The following is a 12,532-nucleotide window of genomic DNA, read 5'->3' as shown; positions in this document are numbered from 1 at the left end:
GGGCCCGACACAGGGTTTCAACCCACGAACTGTGAGACCATGACCTGAGCCAAAACCAAGAGTTGAACGCCTAACTGACTAAGCCGCCCAGGCGCCTCTCTTTACAAGTTTTTGTTGCTGTTAATTTTCTTAACTCCATTTTCAGTTTTCTCTCTTTGGGACTCCTAAGAGTATATAGGATCTGTTGAATTGGTTCTCAAAATTTTCTCATCTTTTCTATCTTCTATTGGCTTTCTGTTCAACTTTCTGGGAGATTTTCTCATTTGTATCTTCTGTTCTTCTAATTTATAAAAATTCTGCTTTCATATTTTTATATTTTCTTGCCCAAAAAGGAATCCTCTCATCTTCTATCAGGTGAATATGAGGGATGTGAAGCTGGCTGATGGCATTTTGAAAGCCAGTGAGGGAAGAGGGTTAAGAGAGGGAAAATCTTACCATTCCAAATGCAGATATGACTTAGGCTCTCTTTGCTTTAAGTACGGCAGCTGTCCCTGCCCTCAGCTCTGCCTACTTTCTCTTGTCTCCCATTAACCCGATCGATTAGAACCACAAAGTTAAATAAATTCAATGAAGCTTTGGGTAAAAGGGCAAGAATTTATCATTCCAGAGTTTCTGGATTCAAAGAAAAGCAAAAAAGTTCCCTTTCATCTTTTATACCTTCTTTCCTGCAAAAAAGTAAGAAATTCACCCAATTTAAGCCTCTGTACCCCTCCCACTTCACCATGTTTTTTTTTTTTTTCCTTTGGTAATACCTCAGAATTTGAGTATTCAGGGTCCAAGTTTGTTTTAAAATAACCCAATGAGCTGACAGACGGAGCTTCTGGAATTCTGCAGCTTGTGCTAGAGTCTGCAGATGGGAAATTGCCGTCAGTTAAAGGGTGGTGCTATTACCATAGCCCAATTTTTGAAAGCCTTTAGAAAAAAAAAATTATCTGAGTTAATTAGCATCCACCACAGGCACTAGTTTTGTGTTGCAGTATTCTAAGAACTCAGATAATAACAGCAGTTCAATCTCTAAGTTTTAACTAACATTTGCCTTTTAAAAATGTGGATTACAAAGAATTTTACCTGTTATATGAAAATGCTCTTATATGGCTGTTCTATAATCTTAGATCATCATGAAATATGAATTATATTCTAAAATCAACTAAATACTACTCTACTGATGCCCAAAATAGGAATAATTTCATTTTACCTCTCTGATCTGCTTAATCCACAAGTCTCTTCCAAGAAACTCCTGATGTAAGACCACAGGAGCTGAGTTGAGATTAAAAGTTATGGAGTCACTGGTCTTTTCCTTAATAAAAGGCTGGAGGTCAGAATTTATCTAGGAGGAGTAGTCAAAAGAGTTAAATCAGTAAGATGCATACACACTACTATGTTTTAGTCCTTTCAGAAAGCACCAGTTAATGCAGGGAAAATGAAGCTTAAGGAATACAGCTTTTAGATGAACTTTACTAAGCAAAAGAACAGTTCATATGATTAACAGCAATCTTTAAAATTCTTTAAGATAATTTTTTCCTGACATATTCCTTTTCTATTTGGCAGCAGACTTTGCTTTTACTCTTTAAATTAAAAACAAGAATTTTTAAAAAATTTTTTAACGTTTTTATTTATTTTTGAGACAGAGAGAGACAGAGCATGAACGGGGGAGGGGCAGAGAGAGAGGAAAACACAGAATCGGAAGCAGGCTCCAGGCTCTGAGCCATCAGCCCAGAGCGCGACGCGGGACTCGAACTCACAGACTGCGAGATCGTGACCCGAGCTGAAGTCAGACACTTAACTGACTGAGCCACCCAGGCGCCCCAAAAAACAAGAATTTAAATAAAGTTTTAATGAACATAATTGTTTAATAAAATTTAAGATTTAATAAAATATATAAAAACTCATCTGGAGATATTACATACATATATATATATATATATATATATATATATATATATATATACATGCATGTATATATATATATAACGTATATATCTATTTTCTCCTCTCTTATGAGCTATTTAAGTAACATCTAAGAAATATATATTAAATGAAATCTTTAAGTTACATATGTACAGAGGCAACAATATAACAGCTAACCTCAAGACTTTTTATATTTCAGTATGCCCATTCAAAAGGACCAAGTATTAGAATTAAGGCTTTCGATTTTACTCAGTATATTTTTAAATTTCATTAAATTTCCACAATTTGTTTTACATAAGGGAACTTTAAGGGAACTGGAACAAAAACGCAAATGATCTCCCATTCTGTAAAGGGCAACATTACAGGTTATTTAATAATTTGTAAGAGTTCTCTCAAGAACCCTTTCAGGTGGTAAGAAAAGACAAACATCACAAATATGGTTTAAGTCAGCTGTAGCTTTCTATCAAAATTACACAGTACTCACCACTCACACTGTTTATATTACATAACAATCACCATCTATGACTGACAGATTTTAAACACACAATAAACATTTTTTTTTTTTTGAGATATAAAAGCAGCTTATTAAATGGCAGGAGGTTTCTTATGTATCATTTTAGCTATTTAAGCACTGGAAAAAGAAAAAATGTGCAAATACCTTATGACTCATGGCCATGTGCTTCCCATACTGAAATGCCATATCCTGAACGTCAGCATCATGCTTTGCTAATTCCATTGCAGCCTGGCAGCTCTTTGCTAATAAGGCACCATGGGAGAGAAAAGTCTGTTCCTTCCAAGTTGATATTCCAATATCTTCTGTGATATGATTTTCCTAAAAAATGCGACAAAGCCAGGATTTTAAAAAATGTTTTAGGAGTAATTGTTTTGGTTTTTGAAGAATATAAGAGTTAAGAAATGAAGTCCTCAAAACACTCAGGCTATTGCCACAAGACAGAACTAAAAGATGCAGAACGTTGGCTCTACCTACAGAGAACTAAGGGGTGGGAACTGTTGTTTTGGGGTAATGGCGGGAAAGATGAAAGAAATGCAGAAGCAAATTTTATTTTGAACTAGGAAACTTCTATTACAATTTACGTAGGATAAAGAAAAGTTAGAAACTTGGACCTCCAAACTAACTCCCTTCTATATTCACGTGAGCTCTTGAGTGCTGGTATGCCAAAACACAAGATGCCTATTACCTTTAACTTATGTGGAAATGTCAAGGGCGTAATGAAGAAACTGCATTCTCTTAGAAACAGTTCAATAAAAAAAATCACAGAGGAGGTAACCCATTGTAACGGAGTATGATTAGATTATATTATCATCCAAGTTTATTCCTATAAGGAGAAACAAGGAGAAAAGGGAGTATATATAAGTGTAGTTTATTTACTTTCATCTTTTTAAATTATGAAAACCATTGTAGTATTTATAAGTTCACACATACCTACTACCTCTAGACCAGTGATGTCCATTAAAAACATAATGTAAGCTGCATATGTAATTTAAGATTAGTTGGTAGTGGGGAGCCTAGGTGGCTCATTTTGGGTGTCCAGCTCTTGATTTCAGCTCAAGTCATGATCTCATGGTTTGTGGGATTGGCCCTGCATCAGGCTCTGTGCTGGGTGTGGAGCCTGCTTGGGATCCTCCCTCTCTCTCTCTCTCTCTCTCTCTCTCTCTCTCTCTCTCCCTCTCTTTCTCTCTATCCATACCCCACTTGCAAGTGTGTGCATATGCACACACTCTCTTTCTCAAAATAAATAAACTTTTAAAAAGGATAAAATAAAATAAAATTTGCTAGTAGTTACATTAAAAAGTGAAAAGAAATAGGTGAAATTAATCTTACTGACATTTTATCTATCCTAATATATCCAAAATATTATTTCAACATATAAAATTATTGAGATATTATAGCAGCACCTGTGTGGCTCAGTTGGTTAAGTGTCTGACTTTGGCTTAGGTCATGATCTAACAGTCTGTGGGTCCAAGCCCTGTGTCAGACTCTGTGCTGACAGCTCAGAGATTGGAGCTTGCTTCAGATTCTGTGTCTCCCTCTCTCTCTGCCCCTCCCCTGCTCACACCCTGTCTCTCTCAAAAATAAATAAACACTTTAAAAAAAATGTTTTAAAATTATTGAGATATTTTATATTTTTTATGCTAAATTTTCAAAACCAGTGTGTATTTTACACTTACAACACATCACTAGCCACGTCTCAAGTACTCAGCAGGTACAAGGAGCTAGCGGCTGCCCTACTGGATGGGGCTGCTCTAGGTAGTGGGCTCTCTGAGGACAAAAATGATGAACAAAGTATATAAAACAATGTTCATTTATGGTATTTCTTTGAAACTTCAAACTAACTAGAACCCATCCAGAAGGATTAACTAAAACACTTTACTTCCTGCCACCCATACCATAATCCTTCTCTTTCCATCATTATTTGAGGACAAATATAAAAAATAATAAGAAAACGGGATCATGAAAAGGTCAGCTCAGATCCAGAAGGGAACCTCCCACCCACTGGTCAGATCAAATTGTCAGCTTTATTTTATTTATTGTGCCTTTAAACAAAGAGAAAGTTCCACTTGTGGCAAGAGTTACAAATGTGCAACATAACATTGTGTAATAATAAAAAAGGCCATCCAAGGGAGAAACAGTGAATAAAGTGCATTATAAAACATTAGGTATGAATCACAACATATTTAATCTTGGAAATTTGAGAATGTATTTTTAAATGTGCAAAGTTAACATACCATATTAATAAACTGAAGATAGAAATCATATTATCCCTCCATACAAACTAAATGAGCATTTGACAAAATTCAACTCCTATTCTTGATGGGAAAAAAAACCTAAATAAAAGAGGAACAGATGTATATTTCTTTATTATGATGTGTGCATATGTGTGTGTATGTGTGTCAGCCCCAAAGTCTGCAAATACTTTATGAAGGAATGTGAGTCTTTCCTAATAAAGTCAGGAATAAGAGAGATGCACACCACTGTTATTTAACAGTGTAAAGGAAGAGGCAAGAAAAAAAGAGATGGATAAATATTAGAAAGGAAGCTTTTAACTATCGCTGTTTGAAGACAATGTAATTGTATACTGGGAAAAACTAGGAGACTCAACTACAAACTACTATAAACAAGAAGTTAATTCAATAAAGTAGCAGCATATATATATACACACACATACGTATATATACACACAAAACTTATAGTTAATAGGATAAATGTATTAACCATAACTTTCATGCATAAAAAGTAATCAGAAAGTATTATAAATAGGATCTTTTCTTCCATTATATCCAATGAAAAGAAAGATTAAAGAGCTGGGAATAAACTCAGAAATGTGAAAAACTGATACGAATGAATTGCTAAAATACTAGTGAAGGAACACAAGTTACCTTAAAGAATATAAAAACATATCATATTTAAAGACGGTACAGTCCAACCTCATAAAGTTTACTCCAATTAAACTAAAAAGACCTTTCTTTCCTCCTGAAACCAGGGAAGCTGACTCTAAAGTTCACATGGAACAAACATAATAAAAGTAGGCAGGAAAACCATGAACAATAATAGCCATGTGTATGGTTGGGGGAGGGTGGGGGGGGGGTAGATGGGGACACCGATAGATGTCCAGCCCTACCAGATATTATAACTATAAAGATATCACGTATTATACTATAAAGCCTTAGTAATTTAAAAGAATGTGTACTTTTTAGACAGAAAGACAACTGGACCAAAAAGAAAGTCCAGAAATCAAACGATATACAAACATTTACTAACTTGTAGGAAAAGTTGGACTTTTCAGTAAATGGTGCTGCTACAACCAAATAGCTATCTGGAAACAAACAAACAAACAATAGACATATCTGCATTTATACCATTTATCAGGATAAACTCCAAATGGCAAAAGCAAAAGCAAAACAACCACAAAACCGTAAGCAATGTTAGAAGACAAAGGACAAGGAGGAAAAGTATTTGCATTTCCTTTTTTTTTAAAGATGAAAAAAATTTTTTTAAAGTTCATTTATTTTGAGACAGAGAGAACACATGTGTGTGGGGAGGGAGGGAGGGAGGGAGGGAGGGAGGGAGGGAGGAAGAGAGAGAGAGAGAGAGAGAGAGAGAGAGAGAGAGAGAGAATACCAAGCAGGATCTGTGCTGTCAGCACAGAGCCCAACTTGGGCCTAGACCTCACAAATCGGGAGATCATGACCTGAGCTAAAACCAAGAGTCATATGCTTAACAGACTGAGCCACCCAGGGGCCCCAAAGTATTTGCATTTTCTTAAAAAAAAAATTTTTTTTTTAACGTTTATTCATTATGGAGAGATAGAGACAGAGCATGAACAGGGGAGGGGCAGAGAGAGGGGGAGACACAGAATCCCAGGCAGGCTCCAGGCTCTGAGCTTTCAGCACAGAGCTTGAAGTGGGGCTCAAACTCACAAACCTTGAGATCAGGACCTGAGCCGAAGTCAGACGCCCAACCGACTGAACCACCCAGGAGCCCCAGTATTTGCATTTTCTATCACAGACAACTGGCAAATCACCCTATGGTAGGCTAATAATGTCTGTGTCCCCCACACCCCCTCTTCCCAAATGTTACCTTAACATGGCAAAAGGGATTCTGCAGATGTGACTGAATTCAGGATGTTGAGATGGAGGGATTATTCCAGATTAACCGGGTGGGCATAAGGTAATCACAAGGACCTTTCTAAGAGGAAAGCAGCAGGGTCTGGGGTCAGACAGGAGATATGATGACAGAGGAGAGAGGGGTTGAAAGATGTTAAGCTCCCGAACTGGAATAGGGAGGCTGGGGTCAAGAGCTGAGGAATGAAGGCGGAAATTAGAAAAGACAACGACATGGATGTCTCCTAGAGCCTCCCCAAGGAAAGTAACCTTACCAACATCTTGATTTTGGGTCTTCTGACTATTAAAGAAAATTCCCACCTCTACAAAGCTTTACTAAGTGTTGGTGAGGCTGTGAAGAAACAGGAGTCTTGAGCATGGCTAGTGGAAGTGGAGACTGGATGGAAATTTCACAATTTATCCATGAAAATTACAAATGTATTTGCCCTGTGACCCAGAAATCCTACTTCCGGGAATTAATTCTACATATAAGCCCATGCACATGTGAAATGAAATACACACAAGTTTGCAATCTATTGTTCACCCAGCTGCGAGGGTGATCCTTTTACAACTTTAAGTCAGGCAGGTTACATTGACCTTTGTGCTGTTTCTCTAACACTGCAGGCCTGCTCTTCTGAGGCCGCTGAACTTGCTATTTTTAGTCAAGCACTCTCCCCCGATGTTTGCAGGGCTCAGTTCCTCATTACTTTGGGGTCTCTGCTCAAGTTTCAACCCATCTTTAATAGTCTACCTCCCACCCCCATCATTTCCTATCTCCTTACTCTGCTTTAAATATTTTTTCTTTGATACTACTCAACTCTTCACATAGGTGTTGGTTTAATGTTTTAACTGCCTACCCCTTTCACTAGGATGTTGGCTACATGAAAGTAAGGACTTTCTTTGTCTTGCCCTCTGCTGAATCATCAGCATTCAATGTAGTACATTAGGTGTGCAATAAAAATATTTGCTGAATCTTTATCTTTCTTTTGGTATCTTTCTCTCATTTCCACCTTCCTCTGTCCTATTTGGAAATAATAAGGAATTGAAATAATTCTCCTTGAATGCCTTACTGCCGCTCACAGAATCAAGATGAACTTCAGCATAACATTTAAGGCAAGGTCCTTTTTGGTACCAAGCAATACTTCTAGCCCCATCTCCTACCCAAAATATCCCCTTCGAGGCCTGCATTCCAGCAACACAGAACAATCTGCTGTTTCTTGAACAAAATATACACTTTCACACTTGTGTGAATTTAAAAATATTATTCCCTTCAAAAAGAATATCATCTCCTCCTATCCCCTGCTTATTAAATTGAACATATCCCATTCAAACATCACTTATAAGAAGCATTGCCAAATACTCCCACAAATACTTTTCTCTTTAGACTAATGTTACTTTACTTATACTACAATATAGCACTTATTCTTTCTGAATTGTATGCTTATTTGTCTTTTCTTTTTTTTTTTTTTTTTTTTAAATTTTTTTTTCAACGTTTATTTATTTTTGGGACAGAGAGAGACACAGCATGAACGGGGGAGGGGCAGAGAGAGAGGGAGACACAGAATCGGAAACAGGCTCCAGGCTCTGAGCCATCAGCCCAGAGCCCGACGCGGGGCTGGAACTCCCGGACCGCGAGATCGTGACCTGGCTGAAGTCGGACGCTTAACCGACTGCGCCACCCAGGCGCCCCTTATTTGTCTTTTCTTGATTAGGTTGGACCCTGTCTTAGGCATCTTTGTATATTTTTAATCACTTAGGACATATTTAATCTCCAAAAAATGTTCACTAAATGAATAGAATCATGTTTGTCTGTTGCATTTATTATTTATATGTTCTTTAAAAAATTGTTGTATTTATTTATTTACTTACTTATTTATTTTAGAGAGAGAGAGCGAGTGTGTGAGTGGGGAAGAGGGGCAGACGGAGGGAGAGAGAGAGTCTTACTCAGGCTCCACGCTCAACATGGCATCTGCCATGGGGTTCAATCCCATGACCCTGGGATCATGACCTGAGCTGAAATCAAGAGTCAGATGCTCAACTGACTGAGCCACCAGGTGCCCGTAAAAAAATTTTAAAAGCAAATGAGAGATATATTCATATAAGAATGCTATTCAGCAACAAAAGAGAAGCAACTACTGACAGATGCTATGTAGTAGATGAACCTCAGAAACATGAAGCTAAGCGACAGAAGACAGGCACAAATGGCTACACATCGTACGACTCCACTTACATGAAATGTGGATTAGTGGTTGCCTTGGCTGGGGGTGGGAGCTGTAAATGGGTATGAGGGACTTTATGAGGGTATGTGTGAAAATGTTCTAAAACTGATTCATGGTAATGGTTGCACAACTTGATACAGTTTCTAAAAAATCACTGAATTTTAGGCTAGACATGGGTTGATTTTATGATATGTAAAATACAGCTCAATAAAGTTCTTAAAAAAGAAAATAATGAATGAGTAATATTTTACATTTCTTGCTCTCATACTTAAATTGTTATTAAAAAAAAACTTATGAGGGGTGCCTGGGTGGCTCAGTTGGTTGTGCATCTGACTCTTGATTTCAGCTTAGGTCATGGTCTTGTGGTTTGTGGGTTCGAGCCCCTCATGGGGCTCTGTGCTGACAGTATGGAGCCTAGTTGGGATTCTCTCTCTTCCTTTTTCTCTGCCCTTCCCCTACTCTTTCTCTCAAAAAATAAATAAACTAAAAAAAAGGAAATTAAAAAAAAAAAGTCTGTCCTCAAAAAGCTCACAGTCCAGGGATGGCATGGATAAATATATCTATATATGGATATAAACATATAGACAAACCAATGTAATTCTATTTCAGAATAATTTTTGCAGGATTTCCAATAAAAGATTCAGTTTGGCTCATTATATTTTCCTTATTGTGATTAAGACATTTTATTATTATTTCTACATTTTAAATTATGCAAGTGATACCTGATCACTGAAAAAAAATTAGAAAATTCAGAAAACCAAGAAAACAATTAATTTATAGTCCCTAGAAATCTACTACCAAAGTTAATAAGGGCATAAGTTAATCTGTTTCTAAGTTAATCAGGATATTAATTCCATGAACATTAAATTATTATATATTGTGAACTTGGTTACAAATGAAACAAATCCCTCCATTCATTTCCATCAGCTTGCCACGTATATATTAAGAGAGCATGCTCTATTACAAAGGAAAAATAAATGTACAATTATAAAATACCAAGAAACTGGTTTGATAACCACTTTCAAATCAGCATCTTCACACATCAGATATATAGAATTGGTGTGAAATGAATGAATGTAGTCAGAGTAAATGAGATTTAGATATTCTTATAGCATCAACTTACATATGTGCAGTTTTTACTGAAGATTTATTATCTATAAAAGGAAGATACAGTGAATGAATATTTACTATTGATGGGATTTCCTTTTTTCCATAAAGGTAATATATGCCGACATGCCTATCGAATGACTGTCAGACAAAAGTACAATAATTTAAAAAATGCAGGTCTCTTATTCACTGTCACATGACCTTTTTGCTCAAGCAAGGCAGGTTCAGTAACACACGTACACAAAACTGAAGCCTGCAAGAAGATGTTTGCCTGAAGATAGTGGCGCTGGTGGTTTTGCTCAGAGATAATATGCTGTTCAGCTAACTGAATTGTCTGGGGGCGTACTTTGAGTTGCTTTCCTGATGAAAGTAATACATTGGTACATAAATATTCACAGGAGACCAAAGTGTATTTATAAAGTGGCTGGTTGGGATTAAAGGTCTGGTCCGTGGCCACAGAACAAAAGCACACTAACTGACGCAGGAAAATGACAAAGCCCCAACTAGAACTTGCCAAGTCAAACTCCCACCTTTCACATTATCAGAAAAGAAGAGTTGGGGAGATTCAGACACTGGCTATCTGTCGAGATAAAAGCACTTTAAAGAAAGAATGCAAATATCCTATTTTTCATGCTTCCTACTTCTGATAAATACTCTGAGCCACTATCTTTATAAATGCGGCATAAATTTGGGTTTAGTGAAAGACCAGATCCCTCTAATGCCACATCTCACTATTTTAAATGTTTGCTTTGAGTTGCTGTTTTCAGCTATCTCGAGAAGTTAAACAAGAGACAAAACAGTTTACCAGCCTTATTTTAAAAAATAAATAAATAAATAAATAAATAAATAAATAAATAAAATAAGCTCAGGAAATTTTTAGTAAAGACCCTCTAAATTTAGAGATAAGAATGAAGCAGGGAGAGAATGAAATCTAGTTATTTCCTGGGAACTAGCTAAGTGATGGCATTTTCACATTCACTGTTAGCTCTCAAAAATCCTATTATTATTCCCATTTAAAAGGTAAGGAGGTTTGAAGACTGTATTTTGACCCAAATCAGACACCAGTCAGAGACTAGGCAGAGATAGGTCTCAGACATACAGCGAGAGGATTCTATTTTGCTTAATACATAAAAGAAATACACGCAAAATCTTTTATAGTTGGAAAAGTAGGCTGTATTTAAGAATGAATGACATGTTTTATCTATGTATCAAAAAAGTATTTTCAACCTATAAATTAAGTCTTGTAATAATACCCATTGGAGAAATCCAAGAGTCTAGAGCATAAGATGAGTAATGAGATTAGAAACAGTAGGCATCACAAGTATTTTTTCCGGAATCCCTAAGGAGGAAAAAATATATATAATATTTTAACAGACTCATCTAACAGGATGAAATAATTTGCTCAGATTTAAAATCCAATCACATGGGAAAGAGTAAAGTAGGTATCTTGGAAGCTTTATATCTATGTACATCATGGGAGAGAAACTAGTAAGATCTGATACATGTGTATAACTGAATCCTATTTTTTAAAGAATACTTCTATAGAATAAAAAGCTACTAAAACTTTATTTAGAAATTAGAGAGAAGGGTTACTAGGGAATTTAAAAATTGAGAATTCTTTGGTTTAGAGCCAGGTAGTCCCTTCCTGCCCTCCCTGCTAGTCACTTATTGCTGAGATATATGGGGCTGACCAAGCTGAAAAGGGATGGAGGAGGGAAGACTATTTTACAGCACAAATCCTTCAGCAGGTGGCATCCTTGGGAAGGGGGAAGCTCTGAACAGCTAGAGGGCAGCAGATAGTCTTCAGATGGGTTGTACAGTAGGGGCAGTAGGGAATACTGAATAATTCTTCAAGATGGACAGACTGGACGGCACCAAGGGGAAATGTGGCCTGCTCTGAAATGCACAGCCTATGCTAGTGTTTGGCGTCCCATGCAAATGCGCAGTAAATGCAGTTACCTGATTTTTCTGTGTGCTTACTACATGCCAAGCACTGTGGATTTGAACATTAGTCAGGCATTACTTCTCGACCATTAGAAGTTCAGCAGGGGAGAAACACAGTAAACGGAAAGTAGTTGGGTATGTGCAAAGGGAGCTATGCTTATAGTAGAGAGAAGGGAGCGAACCCTTCTGTTGAGAAAGATTAAAGAAGGCTTCAGTGGGGGGGATAGAGTTGAGTTAGGTTCTGAATAATAAACTGGAATTAGGTAGAGGATGACTTTGGGGCATCAATATTAGTTCCATATTGTTGAAGCATACAGTGGGAGAGGTAGGTGAAGAAGGAGGAGACTAGTCAGGAAGGTAAGAGGCCTAGAGGTTTGGATCTTATCATTTAGGTGCTAGAAAACTGTTTTTAGCGGGAAATGGTATGATTATATGTGCAATTTAGATGGGTTGCTTCAGAAGCAGTTTAGAAAGGAGGGGTAATAACTGAAGATCCATTAAAGGGTGAAGTGCTCTATTGTAGGTGAGCAGATGAGCTAAAGTGGTAGCTAATGGAGACTGAGAGGCAAGAACAAGATGAGCTGTTCAAAAAGTGAAACAAGACAGCTCCCTACTGTGGACAAGATGTTGCTCACCCAGGATCCACTCCCCTCTCCCTTCTTACTAACAAGACCTAATTTTGTTCAGGTACTCACTGCTCTGATATGTGAACAGACTAATGCCATTTTGGA

At 37.1% G+C, this 12,532-nt stretch overlaps 1 protein-coding gene across 1 annotated transcript in view; it reads right to left on the bottom strand.

Moving 5' to 3' along the window:
- The window catches only part of PDSS2 (decaprenyl diphosphate synthase subunit 2), a 263,575-nt gene that overhangs the window by 39,330 nt on the left and 211,713 nt on the right, over window positions 1-12,532 (bottom strand). The window contains exons 5-6 of the mRNA XM_047101881.1: window positions 2,567-2,740; window positions 1,196-1,327 (exon numbers count right to left, since the gene is read on the bottom strand). Of these exons, the coding sequence (XP_046957837.1) occupies window positions 1,196-1,327; window positions 2,567-2,740 (306 nt within the window). The remainder of the gene's footprint in view (window positions 1-1,195; window positions 1,328-2,566; window positions 2,741-12,532) is intronic.

This window comes from Lynx rufus, unplaced genomic scaffold (assembly GCF_022079265.1).
Source record: "Lynx rufus isolate CCGP_SWC_20201006 ecotype Redwood Valley unplaced genomic scaffold, mLynRuf1.p SCAF_6, whole genome shotgun sequence".
In the NCBI taxonomy this organism is placed as follows: domain Eukaryota; kingdom Metazoa; phylum Chordata; class Mammalia; order Carnivora; family Felidae; genus Lynx; species Lynx rufus.
Note: the sequence above shows the minus strand (reverse complement) of the source record. Positions and strands in the feature narration are given on the sequence as shown.